Source organism: Jaculus jaculus, chromosome 2 (assembly GCF_020740685.1).
Source record: "Jaculus jaculus isolate mJacJac1 chromosome 2, mJacJac1.mat.Y.cur, whole genome shotgun sequence".
NCBI classification, from domain to species: domain Eukaryota; kingdom Metazoa; phylum Chordata; class Mammalia; order Rodentia; family Dipodidae; genus Jaculus; species Jaculus jaculus.
The window spans coordinates 198,497-215,379 of record NC_059103.1 but is presented as its reverse complement, the minus strand read 5'-3'; the positions used below and the strand labels follow the sequence as shown (position 1 = coordinate 215,379).

Below are 16,883 nucleotides of genomic sequence, written 5' to 3'. Positions count from 1 at the left end.
ACTTCATGCATTGGGCTGTATGTGGGCACTAGGAAATTGAACCCGGGCCTGCAGACTTGGCAAGCAAGCACCTTTAACCATTGAGTCATCTCCCCAGCCTTTTTACTGGCCTCCTGCACTAGACATAATAGCAAGTATTGGCTGAATCATAATGGGCTTGGGCTGGGGAGATGGCTTAGTTGATAAAGTGCTTTCTGTGCAGGCATAAGGATTTGAGTTCAGACCCCAGCACCTATGGAAAAACCAGTAGGCAGTGAGCGCCTGTGACCCCAGTGCTGGGGTGGGGTGGGTGGAGACAGGATGATTCCCAGCACTTGGCTTGCTGGCTACCTAGTCTTGTCAAATTGGGCATGATGGTACATGTCTATAATCCCAGTACTCAGGAGGCAGACTGGAGAATAGCTCTACATTTAAGGCCAGTCTGGTCAATGTTGTAGGTTACAGGCTAGGATTAGGTAGTAAAATCCTGCCCTCTCCTTCCAAGGCAAGTTCAAGTCAGGCATCATGCATGGCACATGCCTACAACCCTAGCACTCAGGAGGCTGAGGCAGGTGACCTGGGCTAAATAGACATTGCCAAAATTAAAATGAAACAAATGAATGTCCTGCTCAGCAGGTGAGGCCCTATGTCCCATCAGTGATATATGTACAGAGGTTGGGTAGACAAACTGAGTCACATGCTTCTTCCCTGAGACAGGACTCTTACCAGGGTAGGTCTGGATCCTTCCTAGGGATGGACGGACATGGCAAGAAAGAAGGGAACCTGGACCCTGCTCAGTGTTGGGTCATCGATAATGCTGACAGGCCCTCCCTGTTGGGTCTGGAGGAAGTGAGATAAGGAAGGCAGGTGACCCCACCATGTCCAGGGAAGGAGAGAGTATGGCTGAGTGAAGAGAGGGTCCAACAATGAATGGCACACACAGGGCTATGTGGTCTAGGGTTAATAGAGCTGAAGGACTAGGGTGAAGCTGGGAAGGTCCACCAGTTTCTAGCAGCCTTTGGCACCAATCAGGCCACTGAAAGCCAGCTCTGCATTCTAACACCAGTCTAGAGGCACAGGAAGACACCAGCATGTATGAACCAAGGGACCCAGCCACTGGGAGATGGATGACACGTTGCTTAAGCAACTAGAATAGTGGACATAGTTGGAGGAATCTTGGTAGGAAATGAGATACCATGTCCTCACCTTGGGAAGGAGGCCTTGTCAGACCTATTATAAGAAAGAAACCCAGGGCTGGTGCAGTGGTGAAGTGCTTGCCTAGAATACTGTGTAAGGTAGCCCTGGGCTTGATCCGCAACATCATTTAAACAAACAGAGGCCACCGTATGCCGGAAATCATACTGTTCCCACAGGTGCAAAGTGGCAAGGCCAGGATTCAAACTCTGGTATGACTTTGAGTCCACTTCAGTGTCACTGCCCTCAAAACCTTGTCTGCGTATAAGCTTTGTACCCAGGCAGTTCCACAAGGGCACACTACTAAGCTAAAAGGAAGTCCATGCCTCTGGTTTTTCTCCATGGTGTCCTGGGTAGTACCAGGGGAATCTCGCCAAACTCCACCTCCTCATGCAGCTATTCACAGACCTCTGACTTCTGGCATACCTACCCTTACCATACTGTTCTAGAACCAGCAACAGGCAGTGGACCTCAATGAACAGCCACTACTTTCATCTCATCAAGACAATCTCACCTCGGAGCCACACTCAAACCTGGGCAGCTGCACTCCTTCCAGAGGCTGTCAATCTCCACCATGGTCAAGGGCACAGAGTAGAGGCTGCTAGGAAACAGGCTCAATGCCACCTGCCATCAAACCATTTTGCTTGCTTTACCCACACTCCCTGTGGTACCTTCCCACACCAGATTGCCCACTTGGATTATGCATAAGTGACAGTGTTGCCTCTTGAGAAAGCACTCACTCAGGTGGTTATAGGGGCACGGCAGGAACCTTCTCAGAGCCTGGATCCATAAGTAGCCTGCTTGCTGGAACTAGGTCTCAGTTTCCCCACCAGCACACACAGCAAGGTAAGACTGAGGCAGTAGCTCTGACTTTCAGGAGGCTCCTTCAGCATGGAACTAGGCTGTGACCACCAGGGGGCACCCGGAGGCCTGTAGAGGAAGTTCCACATGCTGCTCCAGCCTAAGGTGGCAGCACAGTCCCTGGACACTGAAACCCAAGGCTTCGCCCTACTGTCCTGAGGTCCTGGCCCTCCACTTTGCTCTGTGCTGATTGACAGGAAGTTTGCAACCAGCTTGGTAACCTTGCTGGTGCACCTGCTAGGTGACACCATGTGTAAAAGCAGTTGAGACACAGCAGCCAAAGGATTGCTAAACAAGAATTACGATAATGTCAAGTTTAATCTGCCAAATATACAAGTTGAATTTGTGGAGCATGTTTTGCCTGGGTGCTGCATGGTAATCGAAGGTTTGAAACGGTCAATAGGTTGGGTTAAAAATGGACACTAGCCCTGGCCAGATGAGTGGGCATGGGACAGAGCAGGTCAGAGAGGAGAGGTCTCAGTTGGACGGAACTGGCCTGGGACAAGCCATAACCCTCAGGAGCACAGGCTCCTAGGCAGCCCCTCTTGGTGAGCACCCAGGCAACAGACTGGGCTGGTTGTTACAAGCTCCACAGCAGCTGCCTGCTGGCATGACCACCTGCTAACGTGCAATCTACCGGACAAACGGAAGCTCCTTACCCTGCTTCCCAGGCACCCCCCAATCAGGGTTCCAAATTCTAAAAACAGCAAAAACATTCAAATGGTTACATATGAAATGCTGTCCTGCATCTTTCTGTCTCAAAGATAGCAGCTGCCCCTCCCCCCAGCCCCCCCCACATCCCCCCAAACGATTTCTGTGCCAAGATGAAGAGGCCCCAGGCTGTGGGGGCTCTTGGCCGTGAGGGGCTGCTGCAGCGGTGCCAGGGCACAGGGTGGGCGAGACGCGGCAGAGGTCCTGGCTGCACGGCCCGGCTCCCTGGCATCTCCTCCACACCCAGCTTACTTATTCAGGGAGAGTGACTGCATTCTTTTTCCCGACAAAGTTGCATCATCTTTTGCTGAGGGTCAGAAGGGAAGGAAGGGCATTAGTGAGAACAAAGCAAAACCACCTCCTCCCACAGCCCTCTGAATCACTGAATATCACGACTTGGGCCTCAGAAAATATTTCATACAAACTAGCTCAGCTGGCAGACAGGAAGGTTGCCAAGGAAAAGGGCCCAGGCTGCCTCATCAGGGAAAGTATTTCTGCTGAGGCCCAAAGATCATGATGTGCAGCTATCCCTAATGCACATGAGTGTCTGCCACCATCTGGTCAAATCTGCCCTGCCCCAGGTTCCCAACGTGCAGACTTAACAGCACAACTGGAAACTTCCCACACCACTAGTAGACACCACAATTCCAAGCTTGCTCCAGGGGTTCTGAAGTCAAATTTCTCAAGTGAGCAACAACTGTCACCTGGCTACCAATGGCCTTCCCTGCTTGGGGTCTGGGAAGTCAGCTGAGTTGGGATAATCAGCCCTGGAGTTAGGTATTTCTCTTCTAGGTAAGGGAGCAGGGTAGTGACAAAGAAAATGCTCCTGTTATAATCCAGACCAACACCAGGCCACCTTTGGTTGCCAAGAGGGAGGTGATGGAATCCAGCGTGGTGTTAATGGGGCCTGTTCTTTTGTATCTAGCTCTCTACCTCAAGGCCCTGGACAAAGAGTAGCTACTCCAGGCAGCTCTCCTGGCTTCACAAGGCACCATAGACCTTAGCTGAACCTCCTCCTGCTCAAGACAGTGATTGACTGTAGAGTGCTGTTCATTTTAGCCTACCCCAGAATCCAGTGTGGAGGGTCAGTGGTGGGCGGGGCACCCTCTCCACCCTCTCCTCTACTGGCTGATCGGGCTAGGTAGTGGTCATTCCTCACCCCTCCTGCCTCACAGACAAAACAGATGCAGGACCTAGAGGCTTACCCAGAACCAGGCGAGTAACTGTCCTGGGGACAGTAGCCCTGGACCTACCTTTCCTCTCCTCTTCCTTCTTTCTTGCAGCTTCCTCCCGCTGTTTCCGGATGATTGCCAGCCGGGCAAGGTCAGCCTTGGCCTGCTCTGTCTTCCCAGCTAAATGCATTTTCATGTAGCGCTCTTTTGCTTTCTGCTTCTCAATTTCTTCTCTGTGGATAAAATGGTGACACAGAGGACATAGGCCCACCACTGTTAGCTGAGCTGGAGGTAGGAGTACCCAGTCCCAGAGCTCAGGACAAGAGGGCGCCTCAGCTGAGGATGAGGCCCTGGCTCCATGTGTCCATCTGATGGACAATTCTCAAACAAGCAGAAGGAACAGCCCATGTGGTAAACACCTGTGACAACCTTGGCACAAGAATGGACAATGTCTAGCTCCTGGAGCACAGGAGGGCACTTTAAGTCTCCATGGTTAGAGTTTGGTGGCCACAGTGAAAAACAGGGACCCACACCAAATACACTGTGTGTCCCAGAGATAAGACAACAAAGGCACTGGAAACCACATTCTGTAACGAACCTCAGGGCAAGGAACAGGGGCCACAGTTGGAGATATTCAACTCAAGTCTTGGGTCACCAGAACACAGCAGCTCAGGAAGCATGCCCTATCAGGAGGGGTATGGTAGTAAAACAGAGACTCCCATCAGACAAAGGTGTGGTGAGTAATCACCCTTCTAAATGGAGAATGTGGAAAAGGCCATTCGTTTCCCTTTGTAACTCTGACCTGGAGGGGATCCATTCAGAGTGTGAGGTCAAGGGTTCCATTTCTACTGATCCCCTAAAGGAGCTGAGTGATACAAGGGGAGAGACCTGCCTGGCAGGAGCAAGAGAGGGACATGGCCTCCCAGGGGACTTCACAGACCACAGAGCTGGGCAGTAAAGGATGTAAGACATGGGAGCGTGCCTGCAGTGAGAAACTTGGCCACCAGCAGTGGAACGGGCAGATGCCTCACTCAGGAGATTAGACAAGACACGCGCTACAGAGGTGAAGAGTAACACTGCTGGCCCAGCAGATCCCTTGCAGAGATGTGGCGCTCAGATACCTCTGAGCTGAGGCCTCAGCGATAACCAAGGCTTCAAGGCTCCTCAGGGTCCATCAGTGAAGACATGTGCCAGCCTTTACAAGTATCACCTCTACTAACAGGGAGCTAAACGATCCCCTTTGGCAAGGACTTGAGGGCCACACAGCACAGTGACTGGTCCAAGGCTGTTAGGTGGTAAAGGGGTAGAACCTGTAGGTGCTAGAGATCTGCGCTGGGAAGGGCAGCCCAACTCAGCTGCTAGGGCCTGGAGTCAATCCCAAATGAAGGTAATGGGAGGTGCAGAGACAAGGCGAGTCCTCAGCTTCAGTGACACACCAAGTTCCAGGGCCTTTCTTGTGGAGTTTCCACAGACATGCTCTGCAGCCAACTTGGAGTGTGAACATGATTGGGGGAAGGTGTGTGTGTGTGTGTGTGTGTGTGTGTGTGTGTTGGGGGGGGGGGGTTGAAATCCTAGCAGCCTGATCAGAAGAAAAACCAGAGCTGCAATGCCCAGAAGCCTTCAGTCATTTAAAAAGGTCCTTGAGGCCGGGCGTGGTGGCGCACGCCTTTAATCCCAGCACTTGGGAGGCAGAGGTAGGAGGATTGCCATGAGTTCAAGGCCACCCTGAGATGACAGAGTTAATTCCAGGTCAGCCTGGACCAGAGTGAGACCCTACCTCGAAAAACCAAAAATAAATAAATAAATAAAAAGGTCCTTGAGGTCATCTTATGACCATCAAGTCACTGTGGTTGTGTCAGTGCACCTGCTCACCGTGTATGAGGCCTAGGGACCCCCTCCCTCCCAAGCACAAGAGAGCTCATTAAGGAGTGAGCATATATGCCAGGCACTTGAGTACTCGACCTCCACCTTCACACAGCTGTGACATACCCAATCCCCATGTCCCTGACACTACAGACAAGTGTTGCCAGGAATGGAGCAGGGGGGAGAAATCTCCCAATGTGGGCAGCAGTGATCTAGAGGAAGTTGAGGCACCCATGCATCCCTGAGCTGTTACTCCCAGTGTCATGTTCAGGAGATCTGAACCTGCTATTCTATCTCCCCTGGTATCTAATGGTGAAAACACTGTTGATTTGAGATGCTACTGAGGTGCCTGTGGGGAATGACATGAAATAAAAATAACACACAGCTGGAGTATGCCACCTGGCCACTGGGCACAATGACCCACACCCCACTCTAGTTCATTTTCTAAGGTCTCAAGGCCTGGTAGGTAGACATTACCGTTCTCTCCTTGAAAGCTCCTTTGGCCCGTCCAGGTCCAGTTGTGTGACTTTCTTGGTTGTCTGTGCCACCCGGTTGGGGTTCTCAATGTCAATGAGCCCTTCCACACCTTTTCGCTTTTGCTAAGATAGGGCAAAAAGTTGACTATTGAAGTTTATGTCTTGCAGAGCCCCTGAAGGCCTCTCCCATCTCCCAAGAGCCCAAGTGGATAGAGACAAACTCCTGTTCCACCTCCAGTCCACAAGATGCTTGGCCTAAGTCTCACAGTGGGGACAGCACTGTGGAGTATCTTCACAAGCCTGCGATGGCAAGGAAAACGAGCCTGTGTGATAAGGGCCCAACTGATGACAGGCTCCCACACTGAGGACTATAAGCTCAGTTTCAGAGGCAGTAAGTAGACTCTGGCTTCAATAACTTGACCAAAGTCAACCCAAGAAGTAGACAGTAGATGAGCAAAGAGCTCTAGCCCAATTCACAAGCTCTAAACACAGCACTACCCCACTTCAAACAGCCTTCAGAAGCAGTTTCTCAAGGAACCCCAAACCTGACATTCCCTGCAATAAGTACATGCTGCACCCCAGGCAGAGTGTGCTAAGGACGTGTGCTCAATCCCTGCTCACCTCAGTTACAGGCAGGACGTGACACAAGGATGGATGAAAGAGATCGCTGGACCATAGGCTTTAAGAGCCAGAGAACCTCCCACCTGACTTGGGGAAGCTCAGGAGGAAATGACAAAAAGCTTTCCAGGTTTGGTCATAGTTTCAAATTCTGTCAATCCTAGCCTGTCTCCTTAAGTGACCAGGTACGCAGCTTCCAAATGATGAACCAACTGTTCACTGAGTTGCATGTACCTATAACCAATATGGCTACCTCTTTCGCCATTCATCCAGAAGCCTGAGCTTGAGATCCGCCTTCACTCCACCTGATTTCTCCTTCCCTCAGAAGCTCTAAATACTGCTGGCACCTGTCCACTCTTCACTGCTACTGCCACCACCTCAAAGCAAGCCATAATTTCTTCTCCCTGCTTCTAGCTCAACGTCCTATAATTTGGTCCTCAGGGAAACCAAAATCAATCCTTTTTTTAAAAAAAATATTTTTATTTGAGGGAGGGCGGGAGGGAGAAAATGGGCACGCCAGGGCCCCTCCAGACACTGCAAACAAACTCTGGATGCATGTGCCATCATGTGTATCTGGCTTACATGGGTACTGGGAAATTAAACCTGGGTCCTCAGGTCTTGCAGGCAAGCACCTGACTGTTAAACTTTCTCTCCAGCCCCTCAATTTTCTTTACAAGAAAATCTGGTCATCTCTGTCCCGCTCAAGGCCTTTTGCAGGTGCCCACTCCTTGCTAAAATGAAGCCCAACCCCCTTCCACAGCTATGTGACCTTGTCAATCTCTTCTCCTTCATCCTGAACCACTTACCTACCCACTAAGTCATAGCCTAACCAGCCCTTTTGTTCCTTGACCTTGCCAAGCCTGTTCCTGCCCCAGGACCTCTGCACTTGCTAATCTGGTGGCCTCAATGGCTCAGCACACTTTTTTTAATGCTCTACCCTCTGTTCCCTCCCACTCCTCAGCATATTATTTTTTTACATGGCAGGTCTCATCCTAGTTTTCTTGCCCCTGCCAAAGCTGCCTCATTACAACAGAACTATTTCCAGTACTATTTCCAAGCATCTTCCACCACAGTCTGTTTTATCATAACACTTTTCACCATTTGGATTTGCCCTGTTCATTTATTTTTTTTTTAATTTTTTTTTGTTCATTTTTATTTATTTAGTTGAGAGCAACAGAAAGAGAAAGAGGCAGACAGAGACAGAATGGGTGCGCCAGGGCCTCCAGCCACTGCAAATGAACAACAGACACGTGTGCTCCCTTGTGCATCTGGCTCACGTGGGTCCTGGGGAATTGAGCCTCAAACTGGGGACCTCAGGCTTCACAGGCAAACGTTTAACCGCTAAGCCATCTCTCCAGCCTCTCATTTACTTCTTTATTATCTGCATGTCCACACTGGAATGTGTCCTTAAGAGTAGGAACTTTGTCTGAATTAGAAAAGAACTCAAAAACTGTTAGCTATGGGGCTGAAGAAATGGCTCAGTGGTTAAGGCCCTTGCCTGCAAAGCCAAATGACCCAGGTTTGATTCCTCAGGACCCATGTAAGCCAGATGCACAGGTGGCACATGCATCTGGAGTTTATTTGGAGTGGCTGGATGTCCAGGAGTGCCCATTCTATCTCTCTCCCTCCCACTCTCTCACTCAAATAAATAAAAATTAAAAAAAAAACAAAAACAACTGTTAGCCATGTGTATTAAGTAGTGCATGCCTGTAATTCTTGCACTTAGAATGTGGAGGCAGGATTATGAGTATAAGGCTAGTCTCAGCTACATAGCAAATTCAAGGCTAGCCTGGCCTGGGCTACATGAGATCAGGCTCAAAAAGTTTGTTCACTTTAATCCCAGCACTCAGGAGGCAAAGGTAGGAGGATCTCTGTGAATTCAAGGCCGCCCTGAGACTACAATGGTGAATTCCAGGTCAGCCTGGGCTAGAGCAAGACCCTACCTTGAAAAACAAAAAACAAAAACAAACAAACAAAAAAAAAAAGACAAAACACTTGTTCAGTTTACAAGTATAGGTTCCAGTACCCCACAGACTCAGTACCTGGTAGTCATCATCTTCATCCTCACTTTCATCTGAGTCTAGCGATTTCTTCTCCTTTTTGGGATCTCCTGCAGCCCCATCTCCACCTTCTTCTTGTTCCTCTTCTTCCTGTTTCAGAAATGGATAACCTGCAGGATCAAACAAAATGCAAACCATACCCCCAAGAATGTGACACCCACCACTACCCTGCAACTGTGGACCCTTACATTAAGCCTAGTGTACCCCTGACCTATAATGTGGGGGAAGGGGAGGGTGGTCCTGAGTTAAGAGTGAGGCATCCCAACCACTCTGTATCCTAACCCAGATATTAGTCCCTCAGTCCAGCAAGGCACTGGCCAACATGGTGAGCACTCATCTCCCGGGGTCAGAAGGCCCCAGGCACAGGACTAAGAGTCTTGCTCCTGCATGCAGCTGCCAAACCATACTGCCTTCCCTGGCAGCTCCTCCTGTTTCACATTGCCTGACTGTGCTTCCCAAGACCACACCTTGGCAAGCACCCGTCTCCACCTTTCTTGCCTTCCCATCAAAAAATACTCTGTTAGCCGGGCGTAGTGGCGCACACCTTTAATCCCAGCACTCGGGAGGCAGAGGTAAGAGAGTGAATTTCAGGTCAGCCTGAGCCAGAGTGAGACCCTACCTTGAAAAACCAAAAAAAAAAAAAAAAAAACCCCTCTGTTAATTCCAGCACTCAGGAGGCAGAGGTAGGAGGATCGCTGTAAGTTCAAGGCTACCCTGAGACTACATAGTGAATTCCAGGTCAGCCTGGACTAGAGTGAGACCCTACCTCAAAAAAAAAAAAAACAAAAAAAAAAAAAAAAAAAAAAAAAAAACCCCACCTCTGATGAGGGTTGGAGAGATAGCTTAGTTGTTAAGGTGCTTGTCTGCAAAGCCAAAGGACACGATTCAATTCCCAAAGACCCATGTAAGCCGATGCACAAGGTGGCACACGCATCCTGAGTTTGCAGTGGCTGGATGCCCTGACGGGCCCATTCTCTCTCTCTCCCTCCTTCCCCCAGATAAATAAAAATAAAATACCCCTCAGGCTGGGCATGGTGGCGCACACATTTAATCCCAGCACTCAGGAGGCAGAGGTAGGTGGATCACCATGAATTGGAGGCCACCCAGAGACTACATAGTAAATTCCAGGACAGCCTGAGCTAGAGTAAAACCCTACCTGGGGGGAGAGGGGGAAATGATCCTCAGACTGGAGAAGCAGCTTAGCAGTTAATGCACATACCTGTAAAACCTAAGGACCCAGGTTCAATTCTCCAGGTCCCACATAAGCCAGATACACATGGTGGCACATGCATCTGGAGTTTGTTTGCAATGAAGGCCCTGGCATGCCCATTCTCTCCCTCCCTGTGTCTCAAATAAATAAATAAAAATAAAATCTTTAAAATATATATATATATCCCGGGCTGGAGGGATGGCTTATTGCACAAAGTGGCGCATGTATCTGGTGTTCCTTTGCAGTGGCTGGAGGCCTTGGTGCGCCCATTCTCATTCTCTCTTTCTTCCTCCCTCCCCGTCTCTCTCTCTCAAATAAATAAATAATAAAATCTTTAAAAAATATATCCTGATGATAACCGGGTGGTTCATAGCTATAGTCATGGCATCAGGGAGGCCAAAGTAGGGTGTATGCTATGAGTTTCAGGCTAACCTGGGCTACATGGCAAGACCCTGCCCCATAAGAACAAAACAAGATAAAGGAGATAGCTCAGTCAGCAAAGTGCCTGCCTTGAGCATGAAAAAACCTAAGTTCAATTCCACATAAAATGGCTGGTATGGTGGTGCATGCCTGTAATTCTAGTGCTAGGGAGGTAGAGATGTGTGAATCCCTGGGGCTCACTCGCCAGCTCAACTGGTGAGTTCCAGGCCAAGATTCTTTCTTGAAAAGAGATGGATAGTGTTCCTAAGGATGATACCCATGGCTGCCTTCTTGCCTCCACATGCACACACCCCTGCATATACAAAAGATTCATATACACATACTCCCACCACAGATAAGTGTGTAAAACCAAAAAGCCCTGATGCCAACCTGACATCCTTCCCCTCTCCACACTTGCCCACATATTCTCCAAGGTTCTGCTCAGATGTCATGTGCCTTCACAAGGTCCTTTCACACCCCACTAGACACAGCCTCTCAGAGACTTCCTGGGGCTTGCATATGTCCCTTGGGTCTTTAATCCAGGTGGGGATATGTAATGTGGTGGGGGATGAGGATGCCAACAATGGGCTGGACGAATCACCCCAGGACCAGAGAAGGAACTACTAGCTTGCTTGGACTGGAGGGGAAAGTGGGGAGCACCAGACACAAAGGAGGTGATGCTGAACAAAACCAGGAGCATTGAATGGGATGCGGGCGATGGGAAAGCGGGCGGCATGCTGTGCTGAGTCTGGCAAGCAGCAGTATGTGGCCATAGAGCAAAGCTGGGTTGAGGATCACTGGTGACTTGAGCTGTGGGATGGACAGAGGACAGTGGAGGGAGAGCCTCCAGAAGGCAGACACTCAAAACCAAGTGCAAAGACCACCAAGGCCACTGCTACACAGTTCCCTCGAATTTATCCAGGCACAGGAAAGCTCCCCTCCAACTGTGACTGGCTGGCAGGAGTGCTTTCCTGGCCTCTCAGAGGATCAAAGAGGCAAGGCACTACCCTGGGCCACCAGAGTGGCTAGACAGACATGTACTCACCCTGGCCTTCTGCTCTTCAGCCTGCAGCTGGGCGTCGATCTCCTCGGGGCTCGTATACTGTCTTGCCCGGCCTTTGTGGCCTCCCTTTCTCCCTGAGCAAAGACCAACAGTTCAGAAAGATGGCAGAGAAGTAGCTGCCTTCACCCTGGCTCCCACCAAGACCTCACCTACCCTCACACGCATCACCACCCTCATACCCTGTAGCTCAAAGGACACAAGAAACATTTCATGACAGCTGATGGACCACTATGCTGGTAACAGGTTCCCAAGAAGAGTACTTGAGAAATCAACCTAGAGGTGGCGACTGACTAAACCCCTGGTCTCTTAAATACAGTAGCTTCAGGTACAAGCAGGAAAATGTGTATCATTTATACACTTGCATAACTACAAGACTTTTTTTTTCTAAAAATATGTATACTTACAATTTATCTGAGAAAGAGACAGGCAGAGTGTGAATACGGGCCCGAGCCTCCTGCCACTGCAAACAAATTCCAGACGCATGTATCACTCTGTGCTCTGGCTTCATGTGGGTACTGGGGAATCGAATCTGAGAAGCCAGGCTTTGCAAGCCAGTGCCTTTAACCACTAAGCCACCTCTCCAGCCCACTTACAACACTTTTTAATTGCAAATTTCTGTTGTCATGGGTTCATCTGATCCTCAAAATCTATTGTGCAAGAGTAATTGCTGTTTTATTCATAGATAAGGTAACAGAATTAAAGCAGTGAGAATTTTGGAATCTCAGTTTTAGGTTCAAATCTCAGCTCTATCTCTTCCTGGATTTGTGATTCTGGCAGGCAGGTAATCTCTGAGAGCTTCCTTTTCTCAGTGGTATTCCTATCTCATAGGGCTGCCATGGAAATGGCTAAGCAACACAAATCGTTAAAATTGCTTTTTATCTCCTAGTATAGTATTTGGTTGGAAACAGCATAAAGCACTACTGGTCACATATATAAACTACCACAAATGTTAGCAGAAAGACAATCCAGTACTTCATGTTCACCTTAGTGATGTGGTAGAAAGAAAATAGACACATTAGGGAAAAAAGTACAAAATCTACCAATAAAAATTCTGTTTGCAGCTGGAGATTCCTTAGTGGTTAAAGCACTTGGCCTGCAAAGCCTAGTGAACCAGGTTTGATTCCCCAGTTCCTATGTAAAGCCAGATGCACCAAGTGGTGGTGCATATGTCTGGAGTTTCTTTTCAGCAGCTGGAGGCCCTGGTGCATCCATCTGTCTTCCTTCTCTACATATCTCTCTGCTTGCAAATGAATAAATAAATAAATAAATAATATTTTTAAAAATTGTGTTTGAGGGCTGGAGAGATGGCTTAGTGGTTAAGGCGCTTGCCTGAGAAGTTTGACTCTCCAGGTCCCATGTAAACCAGACGAACAAGGTGATGTAAGCATGCAAGGTCACATAAGCACACAAGATGGCACATGCGTCTGAAGTTTGATTACAATGGCTGGAGGCCGTGGGTGCCAATTCTCTCTCTTGTTCTCACTTTCTCAGATTAAAAAAAAGAAGAAAAGAAAAAAGCCAGGTGTGGTGGTGCACGCCTTTAATCTAAGCACTCTGGAGGCAGAGGTAGGAGGATCACTAAGAGTTCAAGGCCACACTAAGACTACATAGTGGATTCCAGCCTGGGCTACAGTAAGACCCTACCTCAAAAACAAACAAAAATAGGCCAGTATTTTGGGCTTTTCTAAAAAAAAAAATCCTGTTTGGAATTAACAAAATTCAAGTTGAGTATAAAGAAACTTGGCTACAGTTTTACACTGAAACATAACTAGCTCAACTAAGAATATCAGTTTCATATCCAGCCCTCTAGTAGAATACTAGGCTGATTCTTGATCCATCAGTTTTTTTTTTTTTGTTTTTTGTTTGTTTTTCGAGGTAGGGTCTCACTCTGGTCCAGGCTGATCTGGAATTAACTCTGTAGTCTCAGGGTGGCCTTGAACTCACGGCGATCCTCCTACCTCTGCCTCCCAAGTGCTGGGATTAAAGGCGTGCGCCACCACGCCCGGCAATCCATCAGTTTTATGCCAATGGCATCCCCTCTGCATCCTGAATGCAGGTGTGTCTATGGTGTCAACACCGGACTTCTCCTGGAAACTGAGGCCCCTTGCCATGAGCAGCAGCTAATTAGACACCAGAGCTGCTGCAGACTCTAGAGACAACCAGAGATACTAGCCTCCTCTGATTCTTGGACCTCAGCTGCAGAACAGTAATTGGGCAGAGAGCTCACATCACCCATTCTTAATGATTACCTGGGTTCCCAGGGAGATATAAGTCTATCTTCATGAAAGGCCTATTGTTGAGACCAAGCTTGCCATTTAAAGAAAGATAAAAAGTCTTGCCCTCTTAATATTCCAGGCGATGGTAACAACTCAAAATAGGTTACTATCAGCTCTCATTTCCTACCCTTGGCTACAGGATACTGATCTTAGTCTGGTCTATAGTCACTTTTTTTTTTTTTTTTGCTGATTAACTTTTTTTTTTTTTTAAATTTTTATTAACATTTTCCATGATTATAAAATATATCCCATGGTAATTCCCTCCCTCCCCACCCCCACACTTTCCCGTTTGAAATTCCATTCTCAATCATATTACCTCCCCATTACAATCATTGTAATTACATATATACAATATCAACCTATTAAGTATCCTCTTCCCTTCCTTTCTCCACCCTTTATGTCTCCTTTTCAACTTACTGGCCTCTGCTACTAAGTATTTTCATTCTCACACAGAAGCCCAGTCATCTGTAGCTAGGATCCCCATATGAGGGAGAACATGTGGCGCTTGGCTTTCTGGGCCTGGGTTACCTGACTTAGTATAATACTTTCCAGGTCCATCCATTTTTCTGCAAATTTCATAACTTCATTTTTCTTTACCGCTGAGTAGAACTCCATTGTATAAATGTACCACATCTTCATTATCCACTCATCTGTTGAGGGGCATCTAGGCTGGTTCCATTTCCCAGCTATTATAAATTGAGCAGCAATAAACATGGTTGAGCATGTACTTCTAAGGAAATGAGATGAGTCCTTTGGATATATGCCTAGGAGTGTATAGTCACTTTTATCAGAGACTCTTCAAGAGTTTAAAAATGCATCACAATGAGCACAAGGAAAACAGAGTAGTGCTTTGTTCTTGGAGAATATTTCTCTTTATGTGTGTGTACACATGTACATTGTATGTGTGGCATGGTGTAGGCATGTGTATGTGCAAATGCACTCACAGGCATGTGGAGACCACAGGAGAAATTCACTCAGTATTTCCTTGAGACAGAATCTCTTTCCAAACGTGGAGCTGTGGTTTTTGGACTTGAGTTACAGATGTTTATGACCACACCCAGCTGTTTACGTGGGTGGTGGGGAATTGAACTCAGATAGTCTAAGGCCATACTCAGACCCTGGTTCTTGTGCAGCAAGTGCTCTTACCTGCCTAGTCGTCTCCTCAGCCCATTTCTTTGTAACTCCTTCAAGTTTGTACTGCTTGAACAAATTAACCCAAGCAAGGACACCTTGTCAGCCTATAAAGCTCTTGACAAGCCAAAATACCAACCTTTTAATCATGAATCCATATTTAAGATTTACTAGGCTAGGTGTGGCCCACACCTTTAATCCCAGCATTTGGGAGGCAGAGGTGGGAGGATCAATGTGAGTTCGAGGCTAGTCTGGGACTACAGAGTGAGTTTCAGGTTAGTTATGGTATACATATATATACACATATATACACACACACATATACTCATACATACATAAATATCACGTACATACATACGATTTACTAAGGACTTCTATCCTTGGACTCAGAATTTGGGAACTGGAAATGCCCGTCATCTTTTAAACAGATTCACCTCTGCAAAGCTGTTATCACTGGGTGCAGACAGCCAGGAAGTCATTTAGGTTTTAAAAAGCTCCACGCAGATGTTCCTGTAGGCTGACTGCATTAAGGAGCACAACAGAGCTACCGATATTAATTGAACATCTGTTCTGTGCCAGGAGCTAGCCAAGCACTTTGTGCGCTCCACTGTATCATCTCGTAACTTCTATTCCCAACTCATCGAGCTAAGATTTTTACCCCAGTATTCTCCACTTTGTGTATCTGGCTTTACGTGGGTACTGGGTCGAGTAGAACCCATGGCCGCAGGCTTTGTAAGCATGTGTCTTTGATCACTGAGCTACCTCCTCAGCCGCATTCCAGAAGATGAGTTCCAGGTGAAGAAACCAAAAGCCGGGTGTGTATCCACTCAGACCGTGATAACCCCTACCATTCAAACGCGGGGCTACGGATTCTGAAAGGGTTAAGAGGATGGAAAGCGGGAAGCCATCGCTCCTCTTGGGGCTCAGAGGTTGGTTTAAAAAAAAAACACACCCTACAAACAGTAATAATTCCCGCTTCATCGGACATTTCACAGTTACCCAAGTCTACGTGGATTTGCCTATAGCTTGACGCATCTGATCTGTGAGGTAGCGACAATCAGCGCTCCCATTTGCACACGACGAGACTGGACCATAATGAAGGCGCACACACCCAACCGCTAAGGAAGCAGCAGGGTCCGGGCCGGCTCAGCTGGGCTCCGTCGGGTGCATCGTGTGTGCTCGGGCAGGCATGGCTGGGCTGCGGTTCCACCGAACCCACTTTTCCGCGCGAGGCACACAGGCCCGGCCCAAGCGCGGGACGCGGTGACTCAAGTCTCCGGCCAGCCAAAGACACAACCAAGGAAGTGGGAGGAAAACTTCAGATACCCCCAATACCACCACCGGCCCCTGAGCCCCGCAAGGCTTGCAGAAGCGCGCGCCCCAATCCAGCATCCCACGCTGCCCAGGACCCCGAGCCTCTATCTTCACAGACCCCCGGACGGAGCGGCTCTTAAAAATGAAAATCGGTCCTCAGTGTCCCAGTCGGGACAATTGAGCGTCGAGGCCCACGCCTGGTTGGCTCTAAGCCGGCGCGGATGGCCACGCTCGCCGACGCGTTCTCTCCGAGATGCCTGGACGGATTGCGGGGTGTGAGGGCTGGACAACGAAAGCCCGGTCCCGGGGGGCGGCCGCCCCGCTCGGCCCGAATTACCACGCGCGCCCGTCCCTCACCTTTAGGCATCTCGGCTCCGGCGGCGGCGACGGCGGCGGCGGCGGCGGCGGCGGCGCCTCGAACTGACACCGGAACCGGAAATTCCTGAGGTTCGACTTCTTCCGCCCGGACTCGGTCCACTCTCCGCGCGCCGCCGCCGCCGCCGCAGTCAACCGCGAGGACCAGTACCTCACCGAA

General features: G+C 48.8%; 1 protein-coding gene across 1 annotated transcript; it reads right to left on the bottom strand.

Annotated features, from left to right (window-relative positions):
- Positions 1–2,823: 2,823 nt before the first annotated feature.
- On the bottom strand, positions 2,824–16,773 carry Pdap1 (PDGFA associated protein 1). The gene is made up of 6 exons (XM_004672704.2): positions 16,706–16,773; positions 11,610–11,701; positions 8,917–9,024; positions 6,258–6,379; positions 3,999–4,150; positions 2,824–3,052 (listed from the first exon to the last, which is right to left on the bottom strand). Exons 1-6 carry the CDS (start codon positions 16,713–16,715, stop codon positions 2,994–2,996), a joined length of 543 nt encoding a protein of 180 aa, XP_004672761.1. The 5' UTR covers positions 16,716–16,773; the 3' UTR covers positions 2,824–2,993.
- Positions 16,774–16,883: the final 110 nt, after the last annotated feature.

What these genes read in the sequence shown, in the direction of transcription:
- Pdap1 (XM_004672704.2), bottom strand. An exon ending in ATGAAGATGATGACTACCAG is followed by an intron (nt 6,380 to 8,916) that starts GTACTGAGTCTG and finishes GCCCTATCTTAG; the next exon opens with CAAAAGCGAAAAGGTGTGGA. An exon ending in GAAGGAAGAGGAGAGGAAAG is followed by an intron (nt 3,053 to 3,998) that starts GTAGGTCCAGGG and finishes TCTGACCCTCAG; the next exon opens with CAAAAGATGATGCAACTTTG.